We start from the raw sequence: 27,205 nt of genomic DNA, 5'->3' as shown, positions 1-27,205 counted from the left end.
TCCAGCCAAAACGCTCTTCAGATCTGTCATGTAGACATGCCAGAAGATCTCGATTTGCACTTGGCATTGCTCTTTTTGATAGTTCTGGATCTGTCAGCAGTATTTAGTCCATGTGGATCTGTCAGCAGTATTTAGTCCATGTGGATCTTAAGACCAGCAGCATCTTTCTAGTAGAGATCTCCATCTGGTTGATACATGGACCACCGTTGAGCCTCATGGCTTTTTGTGAATATTAGTAATTGATTCATAATTAAGATAGACCTCCAGCCAAAACGCTCTTCAGATCTGTCATGTAGACATGCCAGAAGATCTCAATTTGCACTTGGCATTGCTCTTTTTGATAGTTCTGGATCTTGTGAATGATTTATTAAAACATATCAGTCAATATATTTTTTTCATAAATCAGTATTAAATGTGAATATACACCAATCAGCCATAACATTAAAACCTAATATTGTGTACTATGTGGCTGTACAGCCCCATACGCAACCAGCATTAGATTCTAAAAAATTATAATTCTATGGGATCCGACCTAAGAGGCTAACCTTTACTCTCCATCTGCATCGAAGAGCCTTCGGCACCCATAAACCTGTTGCCAATTCACTGGTTTTTCTTCCATGGACAACTTGGTAGGAACTATCGACTTCATACTTGGAACAACCACCAAGATCTGCCGGTCGACAGGACATCACAGTTGGATCCATGTCAAATGGATGGTCATGAATCTCCTCAACCATAGAATGTAAGTTGACTGTGGTCTCATGAATACTTTCCTGGCTTTTTCTTGCTGTGTCCACACCCATGACGTTGGCTGAACATGTCCAGCACATGCACAGATACAAACAGCAGACCCCCCTCACACAAAAAACCTGGGCATGCACAAAACATCCATCTTGCATGCTGTGGGTATGCCCTGCTTACTGTTCTTGGGTCACTGGGAGCCATTAAGTGAAGCTGGGGTAAATAATTAGCAAATTTACACTTTTGTATGACACTACCTAGCAGGTTATGGCATATTAGGATATTGTCTGTCAAATGGCCAAGAAGCCTCCTTCGATTCTAACAGGATCACAGGGCGGATGACTGCTTGAACCCCCCAGGGATTAGCAGCAATCTGTGGCGGTAACAGGCAGCAAGTGCTCAGTTTCCCTGCAGCACCTCCAATGAAGAATTGAAATAGCGCATATTGCCCATTGATGATAATAGGCTGTCTGTGTAATGTCTGGACATGTCGGGTCCTCCACAGCAAGTGATATTTTTTAAGCTGCTCTCCAGCAGATGAGGGTCATGAGCTCATTTTAGAATACCTTAAACTGGATATTTGGGGAAAAATTCATACCAGAGGACCAATTTTGGTGGGTATCTACATTATTATTTTTCCTTGTTCTTCTAATTATAAGACATGCTGTAGATTTGATGTAGGGCTGATATGTGTAGTTTTTGCATGGACCTTTTGCTAAGATAGTTCTGGTTCTGCTTGGTTTTAGGTTTTGTACTTAGTTGCAATGTATGCTGGAACTGACTAACCCAAGGGCAGGGGTTTCAGAGGTAGCATTCCCTACCTGGCTCATTCTTCCCAACATTGTAGTAGGTATCGTAAATTCACGGTGTGCGAGCCCTGCCACTGAAGGAAGGCCCATTTATACATTCCTAAGCCCCGTCCATTTTTGACCCAAGACAGTCTGAGGTTTCATGTACTTTCCTTACAAATTTGGAACTTTGCCGGGCCCAAGAGCCCCAGAGGACTCAAAGACCTCCTCTGTCATATAAGAAGACACCAAGATTATAGAACGCACATGGTAGGTGGTGGGCCCTGGAACCAATTTGGTCCTGGAGCCCAGGATCTTTAAGTTAGGCATCTGGGCTATCCTATAGTCGAACATACCAACATATGGGAAGTTATGAAATATCACGAGCTCCTCTGAATCGTTTGGCTAGGCCGAATTGTGGGAAAGTTCTGCTTATTGGTTTTGTATGACAACATTTTGCCTTTTCGTTCTCTCCGTTGCCAATTTGGCAAGCGCTGATTATAATAAAAGTAATCCTAAATAAACAGCAGAGAGATGTGGATTGTAGGGCTTTACTGAGCCCGGATGGAAAAGTCAGCTAACAGAATGCATTAACCTCTCGCAACAGGAAAGGCTTTCCGAATAATGTTTTCACTGGCTCTACAATATAGATGCAGTAGACACCAGTGCTACAACTGTGCTGAATTACACTCCATTTTTTTAAATAATATTTTTAATATTCATATATGAGCTTAGCTACCCAAAAAGTGGGTATATAATATGGAAACATTCTTCTATTTACTGTATTACAATAAGGAGTAGAACATTGAATTTAATCCCCCCTGATAGAGCAGTACATATTTGTAGGGATTGTAGGAATATTTGATTTCATTCAGTGTGAGAGCTGGACCAGAAACATAGAAGAGGCGAAGTAGAAATAATGGACTCATCTGAATTCTCTTCATTTTAAGGATCTTCTTGGTCAGACTCTGAACACAGATGTATTCTCTGACTCGCCAACATTTTGGCTGCCTGTAGCCACCACTAGAGGGAGCTTAGGAGATTTCTACACACTGTGTATACATTTCATTCCATAATAAAACATTAGATAGCAAGGTTTGATCTGATGGCAGCATAAAGTAGTGACACAGACCCTAATACCATTGGTGTATTGGTTGGTCTGGTTTTAAAAAATCTTCCTTGATCAGCTGCAGCCGGAGTCAAGGCTGTAGTACTCAATATTTATTAGCTGCAGCCCCCACCTTCTCACCACTGATTGACCACTTCCTTCCAGTACTGTGCAAAGGGAGAAAGCTGCCAACCATTCAGGTGGGTGGGGGAGTTACAGCTGCACTCTCACAGAATAGAGAAGACAGCCTTGGCTCTTGGTGTTGCTCATAAAAGTACAGAAAGACATCCAGTATGTGATACATGGATACAACCGGGGTATCTGTCACTAATTTATTCTGTTCTTAGATAAGCCACTGAAACCTGGCCGACAGATTTCCTCTGTGTTTATGTTGATGCAGGGGAATTGGAGCACTGGGTCAGGAAAACAAAACTGGACCTTTAACCTGGTGTTTTTTTTATTGTGGTATGCCATTATATTGTGATCAGTGGGGTCCAACCTCTGGGATGCCCACTGATCCTGATAATTAAGAAGTCCCAGCAGTGAATTAATGTTGCATCGCTTCACTGTAAATTGTGAATATTGGGGTATTTAGCATCGTTTTTTAGATGCATGATGTTTGTTCATTTTCCCCGGCAACCTGTTCTTGGTCACCATTCTGCCTCTATTTTGGCATGCTGGTTCCCCTTTGCTCCTTCCCATGGACCCCGCTCCTAGTCTTCACTCTACCTATCTGGTGATAGGTACTAAATTACCTCACCTGTTCTCTGGCACCCAACTCTCAACTCTTTCTATCTCTTAAAGGACCAATGCATACGAAATTCAGTTGGCGCCTGAGCAATAAGTTCTTCTTGCTGTTTTTATCTTTTGCTGACCCAGCTAGTTTATGTTATCATGTCTACATCTCTATACCTCTGCCTGTCTACTCTTTGTGATTGAACGCTGCCTGCCCTTATCTGACTGACTACGATTCCTGTTCACTACCTTGGTACCACATATTGATGTCTTCTGCCCAAATATACACACCAGTCATTGCTGAAGCCTCGATCTTGACCCATCCACCAAATTGCATTCATTGCGTGGCACTTTGTGAGGCTAGGCGTCATGGTGGGGAGTAGGGGAAAAACCACCACCGCACAATGTCTATATAGACAATGTCACTAGGCCTGGAAGCCAGGATAACGGAGCAGGTCACCTCCTATGCATTCCTAAATACAATCCCTGACCTCCTGACTGTATAAGCCCACCCTGATGGTGGGAGGGCTCATACCCGGAACCTAGGACCCTAATTCGCCCTGATGATCCCTGATGGTATGGAGGATCTAAAGTCGCGATTAGAATATTCGCGATCAACACTATGCTGGACTACAAACACAAAATAGGGATCATGGGTACTGATGGAAAAAAATCTAGAATATTCACGATTACGAAGATATAGCACTATATTCTAGATATTCACGAATTCTCAAAGTGCCAATATTCGCGATAAACACTATGCTGGACTACAAACACAAAATAGACCAGACATGGAACACCAAATGACATACAACAAACACCCTGTACATAAACCCACACCAAACATCATAAACAGGTGTGGAAGGGTAAGGGGACACGGGGAAACATCGGGATGATATTGCCAAAGACCTTGATATTCCACAAGGAGGCCCTCACAGACAGGTGACACATCCAGAGAGATGGGGCTTTGGCTGTTGTGGGGACACTGGCTATAACTGTTATGGGGCTCCGTGGTTGTAGGAGTTATGGAGAAACTATAGTATGACTCTCACCGTTATGGGGGGCTTGTTGCAGGCATTCTTTTGGAGTTCTGTGGCAGCCACTGTAAGACTAAGTTCACACATTGAGTACCTACTATGGATTTCAACACAGCTTCCATGTAAAAATCTGCATCTTATTCACACTCGATTGGTCTCCTCACTCAGATACAACAGAAATGAGCATGTGGAATCCTGTTGGTCATCTGGTAATCTACATGTCTACAAATTGATCATGTGTGAACTTAGCCTTATGGAAGTTCTTTGGCTTGAGCCATTAAGAAGAGGCCTAATGCTGGCATTGTTATGGAATTCCTGACCCTGGGAGTCAATTTTTGTTACCATTTTGTGCTCAGATTTATTGGTACCTGTAAAGCAATAATATTTGGCGAGCCAGCCAGGAAGTATTAAAATCAATTTATTAAAATTAAAGGGTTATACCCATCTCAGACATTTTATGACATAGTGTTAGGATAGGCCATTGATGTCAGATAGGTGCTGATCCAACATCAGGGACTCACTCCTATCTTCAGAACAAGGCCCTTGAAGTGAAGGAGAGCACATAGGGCATGCATGTTATGCTCTCCATTCACTGCTATAGGAGTTTCTAAAATATCCTTGTGAGTGTGCTCAGTTATTTGTAGAATTCCCATAGCAGTGAATTGAGAGCGCACCTCTCATGCACGGCCACCTCGCCATTCACCGCTATGAGACTTCTGGAAATAGCCGGGGCTATTTTAGGAACTCCCATAGCCGTGAATGGAGGGTGGCCATTAGAGATGAGCAAATCTTCCAAGATTCGGTTTGTTTTGGATTCGATGAATTTTTCAAAAAGTTTGGTTTGGGTCCGAATCTATTCGTTCCGAACCAAAGTTGCTCCAATTGCCCTGGAAATTGGTATATAACCCCCTCTAGTCACCTGAACCACAGATTTTTATTTATTTTTTAAATAAAAGCTCCTATCTCATTTTGTTAATTAAAAAAATAAAAATTCCCTCGCCTGTCCACTCGGTCTAATACAGCATCAGATGTAACTGTATCTACTTTTATCATTGCCACCGGTTATTGCTTGGTTGCAACTGACTGCAATTACCTCCTGCCTGGTGGTGACAGAACACTATTGATTGCTTATGCGCTGGGTGCCATTTTGCAAGATTCGTCCAAATCGAACTTAAAGAGATTCGGGTTCGATTCAGTGCCTAAAAAAAAATAATCGGAGATTCAGTATGAATCTCCGAATAGATTCGCTCATCTCTAGTGGCCATGCTTGCTCGGTGCACTCTCCTTCGCTTTGAGGGGGGGGCGGGGGGGGGGGTCTGTTCAGAAGATAGGAACTTGTCCCAGAGGTGGGACCGGCACCAACTGACATTGATAGCATATCCTAGCCATCAATACCAGAGATGGGAATACCCCTTTAACATGATAACAGTACTCAAGGGGATTTTCCCAAAACAAAATTGCCAACTTGTAAAGGTTTACTACACCTGTCCAAAACTATACTAATGACCATTGCAAAAACTGCAAAAACTGAACTAGGAAAGAAACCCAAAAAGACAAAATTGCCGTCTAAACACAATAAGCAGGAACCGAAGCAAAATCCTTCCTCGGCACTGCATGGACTAGAGCGCTCTTAAAAGGTGTGATTGATAGTCTCAGCTATGGTAACTTAATAAAATATTAGTGGTTCTATAAATCATCAAAGGGGACGTAGATTGTCACATTTCGGAAGAGATCCTTGGCACAATCCACTCTTCTATAGTTTCACCTCCCAGAGCCATAACTAAAGATTTATAAAACCCCGAGGCAATCTAATCCTCTTCCTTGCTGCCCTCCCTCAGTTCGCTGTGGTTTTAATGCTTGCCATAATGACTCCTCCTTGGGATATGAACACAAGCCAGAACGTAATACACACTATTATAGACAATTTAACAAAAGGAAAAAAAAAAAAAAAAGTTCCTTTTTTTAAAGACAAGTTCCTGCACATTAGGCTTCCATGTGGAATGGCTGCCGGTAATAGCCTATTTGATTCTAATGCCTCTCTACATATTTATGAGGAGCTCATTTGCGATGTCATTTGATATTTTTCATACAATCAGTATACATCATGAATGATGAAAATGCCGGTTCGCTTAACACCCGTACCAGTGCTCATATATTAGCATATGATTTGGAGAAAGATGCCGGGCTTTTTACAGTATAAATCCACCTTCTGCGGGTGTAATGGACCAGCAAACAAGGCAAAAAAAATTAAATATAATAAATTGGATGGGATTACTAGTCGCCGGCATCTGGACCAAATCCTCGGCCATTTTATCTCAATACCTCCAAAGGATTGAAATGTATGGCTGGAAATTAATTCAGAAAAATGCTAGGAAAAAATTTCCAAATCAGACCCCGGGGCTCCTGCAGTGCAGTATTTCAGATGCCGCAGAGCTGAATTTGTCCTTTAAGCCTTTTGGGGGGTATTTTTTTGTACAATATGAGTTAATGGGGTTAGAACATCTTGATTGCTGTCTTCTAAAAACAGTGCCACACCTGTCCATCGGTGGTAACTGGTATTGCAGCTTAGCGTCATTGAAGTGAAGGGGGGGGGGGGGGGAGCTGCAATAGCGCTCACAATCTATGGACGGGTGTGATGCTGTTTTTGGCAAAAAACTGTCAAATTTCACTAATTAGGCAACCCCTTTCTATATGCCCTGCGGACATCCCTCTATAAGTGGATAGGAAATATAAATAATGTTGCAGCAAATGTATAAATGATTAAAATATAAGAAATAAAAAAATAAAATAAAAAGTTCAATAAAATGTCCAGACGATGTCCAAAAAAAGAGGATGGGAAATGGATCCTTAAATAAAATTGAATGCACAGTTGTGAGCAAGTCGCCCACACAATAATGCGGTATTCTCAATCTATATATTCCATATATCTATGTCAGTCTCTTGATTATATGGCAGACTCGTTCCTTTGGTATAAGCAACACGTATCCGATATTTCGTTACATCAGATGCCACTAGATTGTTATACTTTAGTAAAAATAGAAGAGAGAAGTCCGATTTTACTTACAGTGTCCTTACACCGTCTATGGTTTAGATGTTCAGCGTCTCACCTCGTTCATACGCTGCCGCTCTTCCTTGGTCGATGTGTCGTAATCTCAGATCTGATCACGTGACCTTAGCTAATGCTCGCGAGAGGTGGACTTATGCTCACCCGATCCAGGTAGTCGCTAATACAGACTTTCTTTTAATTCTTCTGGAGCGCTCCAAATTCTATGTCGGAGTGTACACACATAGATTTTCAATAAGGATATCCTGTTGGGAATCTGTTGAATAGCACCAAACGCGTTTCGGGGATCTCTTTCCCCTTCCTCAGTGGTCGATTCCCAAACAAATTTTGATCCCTTTTATACCATTTTCCAGAAAGGCACAAAACCTGGAATGGAATTACTAGGATTGCAATTTTGTAGTTCTTGTGCGTTTTTCATGCGGTTTTTTTTTGTAGTGTTGCGTTTTTTGGATATGTTGTGCCCAATACTCTCTTTTCACCAGTCCATGAAAAATAATTTCAGATATGGTTGCTTTTCTTTTGAAATCCATCATGATTTCGGTCACATCAATAATAACATTAAGTATAAGTGTAAATAATCCTAATGGTTATGAAGTGTCCTTTTGGTCATAATTATACAATAAATATACATAAAAAGTCATCTAATTTATCTGACAATCCTATGTGTACGATTTTCACGCGTGGTTGCTAGGAGACGATCGGGATGGGGACCCTATCTTTATTATTTTCCCTTATAACATGGTTATAAGGGAAAATAATAGTATTCTTAATACAGAATGCTTAGTAAAATAGTGCTGGAGGGGTTAAAAAATAAAAAACTTTTAATAAACTCACCTTAATCCACTTGAACGCTCAGCTTGGCATGTCTTCTTTCTTTTTTGATGAAAAGGACCTGTGGTGACCTCGCTGTGCTCATCACATGGTCCATCACGATGGTGATGGACCATGTGACGGACCATGTGATGAGCGCAGTGACGTCATCAAAGGTCCTTTAGCCAGGTCCTGAAGAAAGTAGAAAGAAGAGGAGATCCGCTACGCGATCAAGTGGATGGGGTGAGTTAAATTTGTTTATTATTTTTAACCCCTCAATGGACACTTTACTAAGCATGCTGTATTCAGAATGCTATTATATTCCCTTATAACCATGTTATAAGGGAAAATAATAAAATCTACAGAACACCGATCCCCGAACTTCTGTGAAGAAGTCCGGGTTCGGGTCTGGGTACCGCTTTGCACTCGCGCGGAAAAATCGCGCATTTTCCCACAACGCACTCGCATCTTGTCCGGCCCTCACACACGACGCCCGCGTGAAAGAGGCCTAAGGCCGCAATGCACGATCACCCACCTAGGGGCAGCCGCAGCGGATTGCAGACCCATTCACTTGAATGAGTCCGCGATCCGGCCATTTCGCAAAAAGATAGGACATGTTCTATCTTTTTGCAGAACGGAAGTACGGGACAAAACCCCACGGAAGCACTCTGTAGTGCTTCTGTAGGGTTCCGTTCCATGCTTCCGTTCCGCACCATTCCGCATCTCTGGATTTGCGGACCCATTGAAGTGAATGGGTCTGCATCCGTGATGCGGAATGCACAAGGAACGGTGCCTGTGTATTGTGGATCCGCAAATGCGGTCCGCAATACGGCCACGGAGCGCACACGTACGTGTGCAATAAGCCTAATACTACATTTGTATGATTGTAATCAACTGATCGCTGGGCCAGTTTCATTACTAAAACCAATTGTCTTTGTTAGACAACCCCTTTAAGTGGCTGCTTTGTTTGAGAAACAGCATCCCCTTGTCTCTGGGCTGTTCTTGGTACAAGTTAAAGGGATTGTCTTATTAAAACAACCTCAGTTCATATGTTCTATTATGGCACATGGACATCCTATAGGGGAAGGGGGGAGGTTTCCAGCTCAGGACTCCTTTCTATGACCCAGAATGTAGACAATTCACTTGAATGGCCGCCAAGTAGTATTACATTTCCCCAGGGGAAACACCTGGCCGAAGCTTCCTCTGACAAAGTCAGCCGGGGCGATCATCTGATTGTCTCCTCTATGAGCTATTTTCCCAGCTGCCTATGGTCAGGGAAACGGCCAGGAAACGGTTTGGTTCCATTACCGTTGTGGCCAATCACGGGCAATGGCGATCACCGCGGTTTGATCGGTAAATTACTGCTGTGACGTAGCATTTAAGCTCCTGTGACTACTAGTGTTGAGTGAAGTTCTTGAAAATTCGATTCGGCTGCTTCGCCAAATTTTACAAAATAATTACTTTGCCATGAAGCACATTTCTTCGTAAGTAGTGGTTGCAATGACAGGGAACGGCGATTGTACAGCTCCCTGTCATTGTACCTCTCAGATGCAGCATTCATCACTGATCGTGGCATCTGACATTGATATTAAAGTCTATAATAAAAAAAAAAATTTAAATAAAATCATACTTACCTCCTTCATTTGAGAGAGCTTGCCGCTGCCATCTTGATTAAAGATCCAACGAGAAATCTAATGAGGAACGTGATGACGTCATCATGTCGGCCAGCGTGGTGACTTCCTACTTCACCGCGCACAAGATTTAACATGGGATCTTCAATCAAGATGGCGGCGGGCTCTTCATGCTCAAACAGAGGAGGTAAGTAGGATTTATTTTTTTACCCCATTTCAAGGAAAATCGATTCGTTACCTACCACAAAGCACGAGGAAATTTGGCTTTGCGCCGAATTGAATTTTCCCTGAAATTCAGATTGAAGTCTTCTTCGAACACTTCAATTCGCTCAACACTAGTGACTAATGAGGCCTGTGATTGGCTGCAGAAGCCGGGAACGGAGCAGCAGTGGGACTGTCGCTAGGTAAGTGGGGTGCTTTATGTTCAGAGGACAGCCGAGGATCCCAAGGGTTGTTGACTACACGGTGCCATTTAAGACCACATTACTATCTTCAAATGGATAGGGATTGGATTTTCAGAGACTGATTGAAACCAGTTCCTTCTGAAGCTTGGATCAGTGGCATCCAAGTAGACGGAGAGGAATAGCTTTGATTAACTATTACATTAAGTAAAGGATTGTATAATTTCCGATTATCGCTCCTTTTGATGTATTTCTCTCTGAAGACATCTGCCTCGTACAACTAAATATCTAATTACAGTGTTATTGTTTGCATTGTACATAAATTATTCTCTGGGATATGGAGGAATGAAGCCTTGTTCTCTACCCTCTTATGATCCATATGTTCAAGATTTTTTACGTATTCATCCAAAATGGAAATTCGAGTGATAAATTCACAGAATTGGACAATCAAACTGTCAAAACGTTGACAGCTTTCATAAAAATACAGATTGTACATTGTAGAAGCAGATTCCTTCCAAAGATATCATTTTAGATGAGCGAATGTTTGATAATTATTTTCTCCGTTGATTTGGTTGGTTAATAGACCATAACATGGGGAACTCCAGTAGCTACAAAAATTGCTCATGTCATATCAAGGAATGTTTTTTCTATAGTTGATGGAGGCCCTGAAATCTGAATTGAATTTGAAATGTGCTGTAACAGTTGTTCTGTCATTGACAGCGGCGTACCTTCCATTACAGAATTCTTCTGCAGACTTGACTAGAAGGAGCTTGCTGCCTAGAGAAGTTTGCAGCTTCCATTGTGTGCAGTAGTAGCCATCTAAATTTTTGGGCAGTGATGAGCAAATTTCTTGAGATTTGATTCGGAATTTGATTTGGCTGAATGGATCTATTGATAATGGTCCAATTTGGGTAAACGTTTGCTGGTTGCCTCTTTAAAAATGCACAGTGGGATGTTCCAATTTTTTTTAAAAAAGTGATCAAAAATGTTTGCTTTTTGGTGCCAAATGCCTGCCAGTGTGTATACAAACACTCCACCCGGAGTCAAGTGATCCTTCTTCATCTTTCCTGTCTTCTGATCTGAAAAATAGATGCTTTATTGAGAAACTCACTGAAATCGAATCGCCTTAAATTTGGTTTCTGTTATGAGCAGAATTTGAATTGAATTTTGAAAATTTTGGGTTGAATTTGATTTGTTTAGAATCAGTTTGCACATCTCTGTTTGTGTGCACAGAGCTCCCGCTAGTGGTAACTGCAGGAAGCCAACTTCTTATTCGAAGGACCAACCCCCTATTATAAAGGAGCCGCTGAGATGATCCCCGGTACCATCACCAGCAGATTCCCAGAGACTGACAATTTATCCAGGGAAAGAATCAGCTACTTCAGAGGAAATGTAGCATTACATGGCTAAAATGTAGAGATACAAAAAGAGGATTACGGTACAATTTGAACTTCCTGGTTTTGGAAACAGACAAGGAGTCACAAAATAGGTACCTAGAGTAGAGGCTATCAGAGGCGCCAGGGGGCGGAGGTGAATTCTATATAGGCCAATATATATATCAATATATATATATATATATATATATATATGGAGTTATGCCCGTCTGCAATTAAGGAACAGGATAGGCTGCTCAAGTGTTTCAGTGGGTAAAGGATTGCCCTTGTCCACTTAAGAAGAGATATAGGCATTACATGGCTGCCATTCAGATGAATAGGGTAATACAAGGATGTCTTGAACCCATCAGAACAGGAGGCGCTCATAAAATAGTGGCTGTCCGATCTGTCTCATTGGGGGAGGACCCCCATTTATGATGTCCATATGCCGTAGTAGTATCAGACAGTGACTGTAAAAGGGTGCATTCACACGACCGTATAAATGGATCCGCATCAGTTCCACAATTTTGCGGAACAGGTGCGGAACTATTCATTTCAATGGGGCCGCAAAAGATGCGGACAGCACACCGTGTGCTGTCCACATCCGTTTTTCCGCAAAAAAAATATGGAGCATGTCCTATTCTTGTCCGCAATCGGACAAGAATAGGCATTCTCTATATAGCGTTGGCCATGTGCGGTCCGCAAAATGCGGAACGCACACGGCCGGTATCCGTGTTTTGTGGATCCACAATTTGCGGACCGCAAAACACTTACGGTTGTGTGAATGCACCCTAACTCTGCGTTTTTCTTATGATTGGTTACAAGCCTAGATTTTACTAAGGTGAGCATCATATAACCATCAACATGTATACAATAATAGCGGATAACTTCCCACTGGCGCAGATACATTATAACTGGTGCTCGGCCGTTCATTAGTCCCTAATAATCAAGTCTACTCTCAGTATGTAATTAACCGTGAATTTTAATTTGCAGATAATAGATGATGAAGAAACTCAGTTCATGAGTAACTGCCATGTAGCGGTCACGGAAAGCACTCCAAGGCGAAGGACACGGATACAAGTTTTCTGGACAGCGCCCTCTATTGGTACTGGCTGCATAATACTCAAGTGAGTACATAAACGTAAAAATATACAGCTCAATCACTGAATGATGAAAAGATCTGAAGCAGTCAAATATACAGTACAGGTAGCCAGTACAACAACTGCTAAGATATAAGGTGCTGTGAGTGATGACTATGGAGCCCCATAACTACCTCTGTGGTGTGCATTATACAGTACCTTCTCTGCAGAGTTGCTTTTTGCATTATACCTGTAGTGTGACATCATTTCTTGTATTATGCCTTAAGGAGTACATTATCAGGGCACTCTACACTACTGTGGGCATTATCCTTGCACTATACATCACTCTGAGCATTACTGAGCACAGTTTGCTTGTACTGTGACTTTATTGTTTGCATTATCCTTTTACTGTGACATCAATGTGATTATTATTATTGTACTGTGACATCACTATGTGTATTATCCCTGTACTGTGACATCACTGTGTTTATTATCCCTGTACTGTGACATCACTGTGTTTATTATCCCTGTACTGTGACATCACTATGTGTATTATCCCTGTACTGTGACATCACTGTGTGTATTATCCCTGTACTGTGACATCACTGTGTTTATTATCCCTGTACTGTGACATCACTATGTGTATTATCCCTGTACTGTGACATCACTGTGTTTATTATCCCTGTACTGTGACATCACTATGTGTATTATCCCTGTACTGTGACATCACTGTGTTTATTATCCTTGTACTATGACATCACTGAGTATATGATTCTAGTACTATGACATCACTGTGTGCATTGTCCCTTTACTATGACATCACTGAACACCTTATCCCTGTACTATGACATCACTGTCTGCATTATTCCCTGTACTGGAAACAAAAATGAGAGAGGGGGTGCTCCCTGTGTGATACCCTCAAAGGGATGGGGATGAGTCCACCGCAGGAGGTACCTCACCCATGGGTGTTGCGCAAAGCTTGGCACAACGCTAGGTGAAAGCGAAATTCTACCCCACGCCGGGGGGGCACCAGGCTGCCGCACTGAAAGCAGGACACTGTAGAAGGCCGGAAAGGACTGGAAGCAGAAACGCTCTGCCAAAGGCAGAAAAACCAGCACACTGCACCGGAGAACTTCAGGTAAGTGAAAATTTATTAAAAAACATATAAACATGCTACACGTTTTGGGGGCTTGAGCCTGATGAAGGTGGCGGACCGCCACCAAAACGCGTAGCATGTTTTTATGTTGTTTTTTAATAAATTTTCACTTGCATGAAGACATAGCAGTGCACATTATTCATGTACTGTGACATCACTGAGTGCACATTATTCATGTACTGTGACATCACTGTGTGCATTATCCCTGTCCATAAGGGAGAGGAAAAGAATTTTAAGCTTTTCATGTTCTAAACTTGCTGCTGATGATTGTCATTGCAGAAGGTGGCCCCATTACAAGTCTTGTTATGGGGCCCAATGGTTACTTGTTACATTCCTGACATTATGTTTAAATTCTTACTACTTCCAAAATCTTTGCATGCAATCAGTGACAGTGTCCACATCCAGACCAGAGTTTGAAAATGTGAACTTATCATGTCCAACAGGCAAGGTCCATGGCTTGCAGCAGGAGATAATGCAGATACAGACAAAACAGCCATGTGTCTTTATCTGGACATAACCAGGAAACCTCCATGACCAGGAGACCTGGCACTTTTGTATCTTCCCATAAGGTTTCCAGTATCAGTGACTCTTCTTCCAATGCCCAAATACATTTTAAAGGACATTGGGACTAAGATAGATAGGACTATATAGGTCATTTCACCTAATGCAAAATAGAAACTCGATTGTCCATGAGTCCCTTAAATGATGTGCAATAGTTTGAACATGGTAAAATGGGTCTCAGGACATTTGAGATTCTGATGGAAGCTCCCTCCAAGTCTTCCCATTTTAAGTATAACCATCTGCAACCATTGCTGTGAATTGAACAGGGCAGAAGGAGGAAAGGAGCGTGAAAAAACACTTCTAACCATGAGTCCACTGCATTTTTTCTAAGAAGCTTACACAAATTGATACTTGTCTAACAAGTGAGTTATTAAAGGTACTTTCACACTAGCGTTTTTCTTTTCCGGCACTGAGTTCCGTCCTAGCGGCTCTATACCGGAAAAGAACTGATCAGTTTTATCCTAATGCATTCTGAATAGAGAGTAATCCGTTCAGGATGCATCAGGATGTCTTCAGTTCAGTCTTTTTGACTGATCAGGACAGAGATAAAACCGCAGCATGCTGCGGCATACTGCCTATTTGTATGGAGTGGGTTATGTTCAGGGAGTTGGTATGTCTAGTTTGGTGTTACATGTCTGGTGGTGTTTGGTGTCCAGCTTGTTTGCTAGACATTCCTCTGTCTCATGTTATTGGTGTGTGCTGTGTCCTTTAATGTTGGTGTGGACACCAGCACTAGTGCATGGGTTCCAGTCAGTGTGTCTGTGGCAGGTAAGTGTGTTATTGGTTTCGCTTACCTGCCATCCCCATATGCTGTATGTGTTCCCCTCTCCTTGCAGCCTGGCCTCAGATAGAGACTCCTGTTCCTTCATGACTGGGATGAACAGGTCGTCTCTTCCCGGCTCCTTGGTGAGGGATTACCAGGGCGACTTAGGGTCTCTAGGAATCCTGAGTATGAGTCGTCCTACCATCGGGGTCTGCTCATACGGTGAGGAGTCAGGGAGAGGATTAGGGATGTTATAGGAGATGACCTGCTCCCTTATTACTCCTTTTGGCCAGGCTGATCCCCTTTTACCCTTTGACACCGCACTGTGGGGGGTTTCCCCCACTCCCCACCGTGACAGTCGGTAACCAGGCAAGATGTAACAGAATAAATGTCTCTCTTTACTAAAGTGCAAAATAGGAGTACATCCAAACAGCCCGAAAACACTGGACTAGGCAAGGATAGAATTATGGCTCACTTCTCTCTCTATCTGTCTAAAGTCTCTTCGTGCAGAATTGATGGCGAGCAATCATAATCTTGTAATAATGGCTGTAGTGTCCACTGAGGGATACAGGGTTTTAGAGATACAACTGGCCAGCTGGCCAGATTGTGTTCAGGTGGGAAAGGGTGTCTTAACAGTGTCCCTCACTGCAGTAAAGTCTTAACAGCTTTCGGTAGCAAGTTACTGACTCCAACACTCGGCCATGCAGACTATAGGCTATCTAATTCTCTCCTTTGTCTTATTCATTCTCTCCTTCTGTAGATCATGCAGAGATCGGTGAGCCTCTGTAGCTTTTTGAGCATAAAGAGAGGGCACACGTCACAGCTTCCTCTCCCTTCCAAATGCCAGTGTAGACTAGAGCTAGGGGTGGAGCCAGCCCACACCTAACCTCCTACAAGGGCTATGCCATGCATACATATACAATACATAGCATGACATAGCATTACATTACATAACATAAAGATATGATAATTTGCAGATACCCACTTGCTTTGGGGCACTACAATATGATGCAGGACTTGGGCTGTAAACTGAATCTTTGTCCCAGGTGAAGGAATTACTAGCTACACCTTTCATACAAGTGGCACATTATTACACTGTTTGGCATAATATACTGCTCCATACATCAGACATGGTTGCCCAACTGGAGCTTCTTTTTAAATTCAGTCGGTAACATCTCTTGAAAATATCCAATATGTTTCAGTCCCTTTCTTAAATGGATGATACAGAATCTAATGAACGATACAGACCTTTACAATGTATATGTTTCCCAAAAGACAATAGATTTTACAGCAATTTGACATGAAAATGAACATGGAAGCCGCGTCTGGTGTCCAGATGTTCAACAGTAATCGCTTCTCTATTCATTTTGCGCCCATTTGTTTTCTTCCTAGAATTAATGGTACATGTTTTTACATGCACGCGATAAAAAAAACCTCATGAAGGCACTATTCCTCTGTCTCTTGCCTAAAACCCCTGTTAATGTACAAGTCAGACAGCTGGATGGTATTTTCCTGTCTGAAGCAGCTGTCTCCATGAGCTTGGTTTACTTCACAAACAGATGTCTAATGCGACTTTGCTGACGCTGTCAGATATTCATAGAACAGAGAAGAGAAATCATCAGAATATTCATGATTACTCCTCTTTTAAAATCGTAAATCAAAGTGACAAATGACAACATCAAAAGTCCTTTGTTGTTTATGTTTGGCTGCCACCTCCATCATTTCTTCCACGTGGTTGACAATTTGCATGTCTACTGACAGCCAGTGAGAAGAAGTGTCTCCATAAATGGAACTGGAACTGGAACTAATAAAATTAGCCTTTAGTATTTTTGTAGGGAGGGTGGAATTATGCAATTTGACATTATTATAAAATTAACAATACTTAATTATTTTGGGAGCGATCATGATATAAAAAAAAGTTAGATGCAAATGGTATCATGAGACTCTTTGTAAGGCGGGGAAGGGGGAGATTTTCATCAGCGGAGTGGAAAGAGGGCGAAAGAAAGGTTAACCATTAGAGTGGTTAAACTGGTCATAAACACATTAGTAGAGATGTACGAAACGCTCAAAATTAGATTTGGGTTCTATTCGTCGGAATCAGTCGATCAATTCTATTCGGATCCAAATCGATTTTATCTGCATCGAAAGTGTTCCAATTGGCTTTGAATCTTAAGGTCTGATTGGATTCCCTAGGATATCTTTTCTCTGTTGTATCTCACTTTTTTTCTATTTTCTTTATAATTATTTTTTTTCTTTCTCGCCACAAAATTCACCCGAATCAAATCACCAAAAATTCTGATTTGGATGTGCTCATCTCTATACATTAGATTGTGGTCAAACCGTCTGACCATTCAATATGTATGGGAGCCTCCTTGTAAGAAGCCTGGAATAACTATCTCTCCATACTTAAGTGTGCCATGGGACTTCATATTCGTGCGATAAGAAATGGTGAATCATGTGCTGATATGGGCTTGGAACTGCTGAGGAATGCCAGTGAGGGTACTGTAAAAGACACAGCACTAAAGTGATGAGCCGGACTGGGGACAGTGGGAAATGCGCTCGATGCAGTAGGCCGCACGGTATGTGAACGTATTTATTGCACTGTATTCTGTTGGTGGCACACTGGTGGTAGTGGAAGAGTCAACTGCCTTTAATATGCTGCATTGGCTGGGCTGAGTCATAAGGTCAGCAGAAGGACACCACCAGTCTCCTAATGCTAGGAGAATGTTTCCCTAAGGGGATAAATGAGAAAGCATCGAAGCATTGTGGGGAGACATTGGAGATGGAGAGCTTGAGCTGAGGGATTCTGCAATTTCTGCATGTAGCATGCTAGAAGTGGAAGTGAGCAGCACTAACTATAAGGGTGTGCTGCCTCAGAATCTTGATAGGGCAAAATACACCTGGGCACTGCAAAGTACTTGAGTCTTGGGCATAGGGGCCCAGAGGAGCTGCCTCACCCCTACATTCTGAAAACATAGTTGGCCTGTGGAGGAGCTCATTTTTCAGGCATTAGCTCTTATGCCTGCATGTGTTGCAAGAAAAGTCTGTGCATATTGTGTAGTACTGGACGACATGCAGAGATAGCCAAGGTGTTACTTGCCAACTTTACTGCTGCCACTCTGAGGAGACAAGAGTTAAAGAGTTGATGCCCCGGAAGTTGGGTGCTACAAGGAGCAGAGCAGAGAATAACCTGTTGCCAGTTAAAGGGACATGACATGCTGTGGGGTTGTGAGAAATGGAGTTGAGAAACACTGAACTAGAAGATATAGGACAAAAATGAACAGATTTTTTCCAAGCGTTAACGGTAAGTCGTTGGTCAGCTAAAGCGATTTTCACCTAGCAAATTATTGTTTTTATAGAAATTATCCATGTTGATCAACTTTAGGCTAATTTGTATTGCCACCTTTAGGGACCCCAGTTGATTCCCATGGAAGTGTAGTGTCCCACTAGGTAGGGGTGGGCACTACACAAGGGTCAATTGGGTCACATGTTACTCCTACTTCTAAGGGACAGTGATATTATATTTAACCATGCATTTTAATGTATTTTCTGTGTGCTTTTGTGTGTATTGTTCCCCTGTGACATGTATAGCAGGCCTATGAGAGTGTAGTTAGGCATCCTAGACACTAGAGGGAGATAGGGAGCCCCTAGTATAAATGTTCAGGCCCAGACAGGGAGGAGTCAGTCTGTAGTCAGGAGTCTGTGGAGACAGAAGTGAGAGGGCACCAGCCAGAGATATGCTGAGGGCCTCCTCCTGACATGCAGCTAGATAGTCCAGGCTTCTAGTTGCCACCAGGAGGCTAGTGAAGGATTATAGCCTGCCTGAAGTATCATTGAACCTATAATAGCACAAGAAGAATCAACCCCAGTAGAAGAGATGTGCCTCCTGGGAGAAACCTGTAGTGCCCTCAAGCCAAGCAGAGCCAGTGTATCCAGCTAAGACAAGTAAGCTGAAGGGCAGAGGAATCATTAACTTAATGCAATGATAAATACGGGAGGAAGGATAAAAACCAGCATTTAGGCATCCGGGCCTTGGGATAAAAGCCAGACAGGAGTTCTAGGAACAGTGTACACTATTTCTGAGGAGAAGGTACAACCTGGTCTGAGTGTGTATTATTATTGCCCTCTGAGTATCTTGCAAGGAATATGCCTGCCATTGTTGATGTAAGCCTGCTTGTGAAGAACACTTGATGTAAGGGACTGTATCACCATCTTATTGTATAAAGTTGGACTGTTCTACCAGTAAAGTAAAAGTTTGGTTCACCATACCATCTGTGTACCTCCATTACTACAACTATAAATCGGTGTGCCACCGTTACAGGCACTGGCGTCACGATTTTTAAAGGGACCGTGCCCCAGGCACTCAAAACACCTGCAACATCCAGGGCACCTCATCCACCATCAGGCATGGTCTCTACATACAGAGTGTGCCCCAGAGGACTCCTGTGCCAGCCTCTCCTTCACTGCCGCATGCCTGCCCAGGGTTCTCCTATGAACAGTGAGTAACCCTCGATTGCCCATAACCGTGACCTCACTTCGCAATACCCTGCAGGTCTGGCGTGCTGCAGAAGGGAAAATAAATTATGATCTTTCAAACAATTTAAAGTTTAGTAGCTCTTTGTTCCGGTTAATAATAAGGGGGTAGGCCCCTTCGCTCCCCAATTTGCATATGTCTTGATTAGACCTCCTTTTTAAAATATGCTTTCATTTTTTTAATTCTTGCCAAGCTAATTAACCAGCAAGAAATCCATGTTTATTTCTACACAAAGCCTTATGAAAGCCACATACGGTAATTAGTAAATCAAATTTGCAGATATTTAAGCTGATGGTTATGGTATAACACTCCACAATGAATCTGGAAACAATCGACAAATTACACTGATTAACAGCAGATCAGATGATTATGATATGGAGCCGAATAATATACTTGTGGTGTAATGGTTCTAAATGAGAAGAAAGAACTCGTCGCAACCCATAATTAGGCTGAATGTAATCATGTAATGGATAAAGGGATTATTAGCACAGGTACGGGGGGACCATTATCATCTTTTCAAAATCATTCTAAGAAAATATAATTATCATAAAATTGCTTTTCAATGGGAATTGCTAAATGTTCCTCCAACTGTTGAAGGCCCATGAGTTCATGGCGTAGGGCTAAGACTCATTAAATGGTTGTGCATGACTAAACAGGTGCATGACTACAACACGACAAAAACATTTAAGCTACTATTCATTAACATTAAGAAGCATATTATTCCACAGATACTACAGTTGGCACCTGGTAGACTTGTCGAGAAGATGGCACAGCTGTATCAATGGAAGATACTAGCGGTGTAGCTATAGGTGGTGCAGAGGTAGCAATAGCTCTGGTACTTTGGTACTTGAGGAGGACCAAATGCCCCTTTGCACATAAAACAGGCACCGATATCATAAATGACACAAAGTATATGGGGGCCTGTTACAGATTTTGCATTGAAGTCCACGAGCTTCAAGTTGCATTTCTAAACTATGAAACGAGCCAACATTTTGGCAACGGGAAGAACTGCTTTGCAGTCTCTTTAGGATATGGCCACCTTTTGAGGTTCTCTGATGCAGTTTTGAAAGCCATAAGAAAAGTCGTATCTGTCCTTTATGATCCACTCCTGTTTTGGCTTCCAAACCTGCATCAGGAAACCTGACCGTGTGGGCGTTCCTTATAGATGACATTGGAGAATTATATTGTCAGCAGTTATCCAAAAATGTATGTGGCGTATTCCATCCTCATCAAAAGACAAGCAGCACATGTACCTGTTGGTACAATGGTGGCCTCCAAGAGACTCAAAAAAACTTTTTTTTTTCTTGCTCTTCCATCCCTACATGTATTGTAGCTAGTGTAATCCCTTGCATACTTTGTCTTTTTTAAATTATATTTTATTACATTTCTATCCAAACAAAAATATCAATAAAAATAATAATATCCAAATCTATATAAATATGGTCATTAAACAAAATATCCAAACATAATTATACAACTGCATCAAAACCTCAAGAATGTCCGGTGGGAACTTGAACTGAAAAACATAAAAATCAAAAAGGAGGGTGGAAAAAGGGAACTAACTCTTAATAGAGAGCCAGACCTGAATTATGAATAACTGAGCAAGAAAGAGGTTATTCAAAATTAAGATAATTTTCTGGTTTATCCATCTATTGTTCAGGGGGTCCCCCAGGAGCCAGTTGACTTGAAAACCTTGCCTTTATCAAATTATAATCCTAGCCAAATAACATGAAAAGATAAAGCTTACAGACATGAACATCCAGCATCCTACGTCCTCCCAATCCAACTTAGGTGGGGCTATGTAAGTTACACCTATAAGTGGGCACTCCTGGGTGGGTTTAACCACTTCAGCCCCCTTAGCTTAAACACCCTTAATGACCAGGCCATTTTTTACACTTCTGACCTACACTACTTTGACCGTTTATTGCTCGGTCATGCAACTTACCACCCAAATTAATTTTACCTCCTTTTCTTCTCACTAATAGAGCTTTCATTTGGTGGTATTTCATTGCTGCTGACATTTTTACTTTTTTTGTTATGAATCAAAATTTAACGATTTTTTTGCAAAAAAATGACATTTTTCACTTTCAGTTGTAAAATTTTGCAAAAAAAACGATATCCATATATAAATTTTTCTCAAAATTTATTGTTCTACATGTCTTTGATAAAAAAAAAATGTTTGGGTAAAAAAAAATGGTTTGGGTAAAAGTTATAGCGTTTACAAACTATGGTACAAAAATGTAAATTTCCGCTTTTTGAAGCAGCTCTGACTTTCTGAGCACCAGTCATGTTTCCTGAGGTTCTACAATGGCCAGACAGTACAAACACCCCACAAATTACCCCATTTCGGAAAGTAGACACCCTAAGGTATTCGCTGATGGGCATAATGAGTTCATAGAACTTTTTATTTTTTGTCACAAGTTGGCCGAAAATGATGATATTTTTTTTTTTTCTTACAAAGTCTCATATTCCACTAACTTGTGACAAAAAATTAAAAATTCTATGAACTCGCTATGCCCCTCATTGAATACCTTGGGGTGTCTTCTTTCCAAAATGGGGTCACTTGTGGGGTAGTTATACTGCCCTGGCATTCTAGGGGCCCGAATGTGTGGTAAGTAGTTTGAAATCAAAATCTGTAAAAAATGGCCGGTGAAATCCGAAAGGTGCTCTTTGGAATGTGGGCCCCTTTGCCCACCTAGGCTGCAAAAAAGTGTCACACATGTGGTATCTCTGTACTCAGGAGAAGTTGGGCAATGTGTTTTAGGTTGTCATTTTACATATACCCATGCTGGGTGAGATAAATATCTCGGTCAAATGCCAACTTTGTATAAAAAAATATATTTGCCTCTTACTGCAGAGGAGAAATCTCGTCTTGCAGCGCCGCATACACCGACTTTTGTGTAATCTGACAGCAGCGCAATGCTTCTGTCAGAATGCACATCAGTGCTGCAGCTGGTTCATCGGTTGGTCCACCTGGAAGGTAAAAAAAACAAAACAAAAAAGAAAAAACCAGGCCGCAACGCAATAAATTTATTAACTTTATAATAACTTTTGAACAGAACATAGAAACTTTTTTTAACTTTTTGAACTGAAAGTTAACTTTTTTGCTTACCGGTGATTTTTTTTTTTTTTTTTTTACCTTTATAGGACAAACCTCTCCTTCCCCATGGGACAATGTGCAAAGCGCAAATCGCCCAAAGATGTGGCGAAGTACATTATGCACTTTATCCCAGGTGAAAGGAGAGGTTTGCAGCAGCTGTGAGTAAAAGGGCCCTAATAGCCCTGTGTACCTGTCCTGTGAGATGCAATCCCTATGCTAAGTGTACCTGTGTGTGGTACTTCCGGAAACACTCCCCTAAGCATAGGGCAGAGTGGTCAGGGCAGTCAGGACAGAAATAGCGGGTGTCACACCTTATTCCACTCCTGCTACAGACACGACATTTTTTTCGGGGTGACGGTTGGGTTAAGGTACCAGCAACGACATTAGGGAAATGTCGCTCGTGTAGACGGCTAACTACACTGGTGGATGGGGCCACGGAACCTCCTGGATACAGGAGGTTCTCGATGATCTCTTCCTGAAATTTGAGGAAGGATCCTGTTCTCCCAGCCTTACTGTAGAGAACAAAACTATTATATGCAGCCAATTGAATCAAATATACAGACACCTTCTTATACCAGCGTCTGGTGCGTCGGGAAACTAAATAGGGAGCCAACATCTGGTCATTGAAGTCCACCCCTCCCATGAGCGCATTATAGTCGTGGACACAGAGGGGCTTTTCAATGACACGGGTTGCCCTTTCAATTTGTATTGTCGTGCCTGCGTGAATGGAGGAGAGCATGTAAATGTCACGCTTGTCTCTCCATTTCACTGCGAGCAGTTCTTTGTTACACAAGGCAGCCCTCTCCCCCCTTGCAAGACGGGTGGTAACGAGCCGTTGGGGGAAGCCCACGCGACTAGGTAGCACGGTGCCACAGCAGCCAATCTGTTCTAGGAACAAATGCCTGAAGAGGGGCACACTTGTGTAAAAATTGTCCACATAAAGATGGTACCCCTTGCCAAATAAGGGTGACACCAAGTCCCAGACTGTCTTCCCACTGCTCCCCAGGTAGTCAGGGCAACCGACCGGCTCCAGGGTCTGATCTTTTCCCTCATAGATCCGAAATTTGTGGGTATAGCCTGTAGCCCTTTCACAGAGCTTATACAATTTGACCCCATACCGGGCGCGCTTGCTTGGGATGTATTGTTTGAAGCCAAGGCGCCCGGTAAAATGTATTAGGGATTCGTCTACGCAGATGTTTTGCTCAGGGGTATACAAATCTGCAAATTTCTGGTTGAAGTGGTCTATGAGGGGCCGAATTTTGTGGAGCCGGTCAAAAGCTGGGTGGCATCTGGGACGAGAGGTGCTGTTGTCGCTAAAGTGCAGGAAACGCAGGATGGTCTCAAAACGTGTCCTGGACATAGCAGCAGAGAACATGGGGATGTGATGAATCGGGTTCGTGGACCAATATGACCGCAATTCATGCTTTTTGGTAAGACCTATGTTCAGGAGAAGGCCCAGAAAAATTTTAAATTCGGAAACTTGGACTGGTTTCCACCGGAAAGGCTGGGCATAAAAGCTTCCCGGGTTGGCATACCGGTTTGTCTCTGCCACGACTAAGTCCAAGAGCTCCGCAGTCAAGAACAGCTCAAAAAATCCCAGGGCCGAACCGATCTGAGCTGTCTCAACCCGAACTCCAGACTGGGCGGTGAAAGGGGGAACTACAGGTGCGGCTGAAGTTGGGGACTGCCAATCAGGATTTGCCAGCACCTCAGGGACTCTAGGGGCTCTACGGGCCTGTCTTTGCGGTGGCTGCGACGGGGTAACTATTGCACGTGCTACCGTACCAGCTTCAACTGCCCTTCTGGTGCTCGCCACTTCACCAGGTTGTACGGCAGTGCTGGTACTAGGTCCAGGATGGGCTGCGCTGCTGGTGTATGCCTCACCACGTGATCCGACAGCCCCAGCCCCACTCTGCTGCCCTTGAAACGGATCCTGCACAACCTGTGGTCTAGCGACACGGGGCCTGGTACGCCTGGTGCTATCAGGGACCTCAACCTTCTCGTCCGAACTTTGGGTCAGACTGCCACTGCTTTCTACAGGTTCATATTCTGACCCGCTAGATTCGTCAGATGAGGGTTCCCATTCCTCATCCGACTGGGTCAGAATCCTGTAGGCCTCTTCAGAAGAATACCCCCTGTTTGACATTTGGACTACTAAATTTAGGGGTATTCCCTGAGACTACCCAAGAAAAAAAGCAAGCCTGTCTTACAAAGGGGAGGCTAGCGAAGTACCGGAGGCCGCTGCGGTTGATAAAAAATATCAAAACTGATTTTTTTATCGCCGCAGTGCGTGTAAAATGAATGTGCAGTGATCAAAAAATATATATTTTTTGTCACTGCGGTGGGGCGGGCGTGGGTGAACACACGTGTGGGCGACCGATCAGGCCTGATCGGGCAAACACTGCGTTTTGGGTGGAGGGCGAACTAAGGTGACACTAATACAATTATAGATCTGACTGTGATCAGTTTTGATCACTTACAGATACTATAAAAGTACAAAAGCTGATTAGCGATACGCTAATCAGCGAATCAGTGACTGCGGTGCGGTGGGCTGGGCGCTAACTGACGCTAACTACCTAACCAAGGGACCTAAACTATCCTAAAACTATAAATCAATACCAGTGAAAAAAAAAAAAGTGACAGTTTACACTGATCACTTTTTTCTCTTTCACTAGGTGATTGACAGGGGCGATCAAGGGGTTAATTCGGGTGATGGGGGTGATGGAGGGTGATCTGGGGCTAAGTGCAGTGTTTGGTGGGTACTCACTCTGATGTCTGCTCCTCTGCTGGAACCAACCGACCAAAAGGACCAGCAGAGGAGCAGAGAAGCCATTTAACACCTTATATTTACAAATATAAGGTGTTAGATGGCTTGTGATTCGATTTTTTTAAAATCAGCAACCTGCCAGCAACGATCATTGGCTGGCAGGTTGCTGACGAAATACTCCTCTAACTTTTGCCGGCCCGCGATGCGCATGCGCGGGCCGGCTCTGACCGAAATCTCGCGTCTCGCGAGAGGACGCGTATATGCGTCCAGGAGGAATGAATCAACCGCCTCCAGGACGCGTCCCTGCGTTCGGCGGTCCGGAGGCGGTTAAAGTGTTCACAGGGCTGTACAAAATATTGGTACCCACATCTGTATGCATAGAATGCTTCTGTATGGATACATTCTTATCTAAAAAAGCACATCAAGTAAGGCATACATTACTTCATTTGATTGTAAAGTACAGTAGGTCACGATAGAGAGGCCAGACTGAGGGTAGAGCCTAGGGGGATGCGGGAATAAAATAGGGATTGGATGAAGAAGTCAGAGGGATTAATGATGGAAGTTGAAAAGAAGTATAAGGGTCCATTCACACAACCGTAAGTGTTTTGCGGATAGAAATGCCTATTTCGGACAAGAATAGGACATGATCTTTTGTGGGGCCGCGGACCAGACATACTGATGCATCTTTTGCAGCCCCATTGAAACGAATGGCTCTGCACCCGTTCTGCAAAATTGCGGAACGGATGCAGACCCAGAAATACAGTCGTGTGAATGCACCCGAAAAGGAGCGGAATGATGGTAATCATTTTGTGGTTGTGATCCTGGAGCATCAATGGTCTATTTTGAGGATAGGCCATTAATATCGAAATCCTGGAAACCCATTTAAGGACTCCCTTGTAGAGATAAGTGACTTGATTCTAAACTTATAGGATTCAATCAAAATTCTGTAAACATTTGAGGTGGATCTGACTTCATATTTTTGGTGATTCAATTCAGAAGAATTTTGGGGAGAGAAATTTTTTTTTTTTAAGTGAGAAACAAGAGGGGAAAAACAGGGCGTCACAATTATTTAGGCCAATTGGAGCACTTTCAATTTGGGTCGAATCTATTCAGACCCAAATCGAATTGGTCAGCCGGTATAGCCAAATCGAACCTGAATCAAATTTTGGGTGATTCACTCATCTGTGCTCTCTTGTCTTCTCAGGGATTATAGTGTTAGAATATATATACGATATATACTTAATTCAGTGTTAAGTATTGTGGATGTTTTGAATTATGTTTTCAAGAGCGATGACCTCATGAAGTTGAAGTCAAATGATATTGAACCTTGGCCCACGTGGTCAATGCATTCCATTTCTGCATTTTTGTTTTTATTTGTAAGGGGTTAACAGGTGAAAGGATTACGGTTTCATCTAGGAGGTTACGGTTACGGTTACATCTAGGAGGTTGTAGGAATCATGGTATCTTTATGATTACTCACATCCAGCTGATAATAATCAGACTGATAACGCACTTGTTAACAACATAAAATACTTAGGTGAAACCTAATGCTAATTG

General features: G+C 42.6%; 1 protein-coding gene across 1 annotated transcript in view; it reads left to right on the top strand.

The window, feature by feature from the left end:
* The window catches only part of SPON1 (spondin 1), a 306,848-nt gene that overhangs the window by 76,169 nt on the left and 203,474 nt on the right, over nt 1-27,205 (top strand). The window contains 1 exon segment of the mRNA XM_040409267.1: nt 12,682-12,815. Within this exon segment, the coding sequence (XP_040265201.1) occupies nt 12,682-12,815 (134 nt within the window).

Source organism: Bufo bufo, chromosome 10 (genome assembly GCF_905171765.1).
Source record: "Bufo bufo chromosome 10, aBufBuf1.1, whole genome shotgun sequence".
NCBI lineage: Eukaryota > Metazoa > Chordata > Amphibia > Anura > Bufonidae > Bufo > Bufo bufo.
Note: the sequence above shows the minus strand (reverse complement) of the source record. Positions and strands in the feature narration are given on the sequence as shown.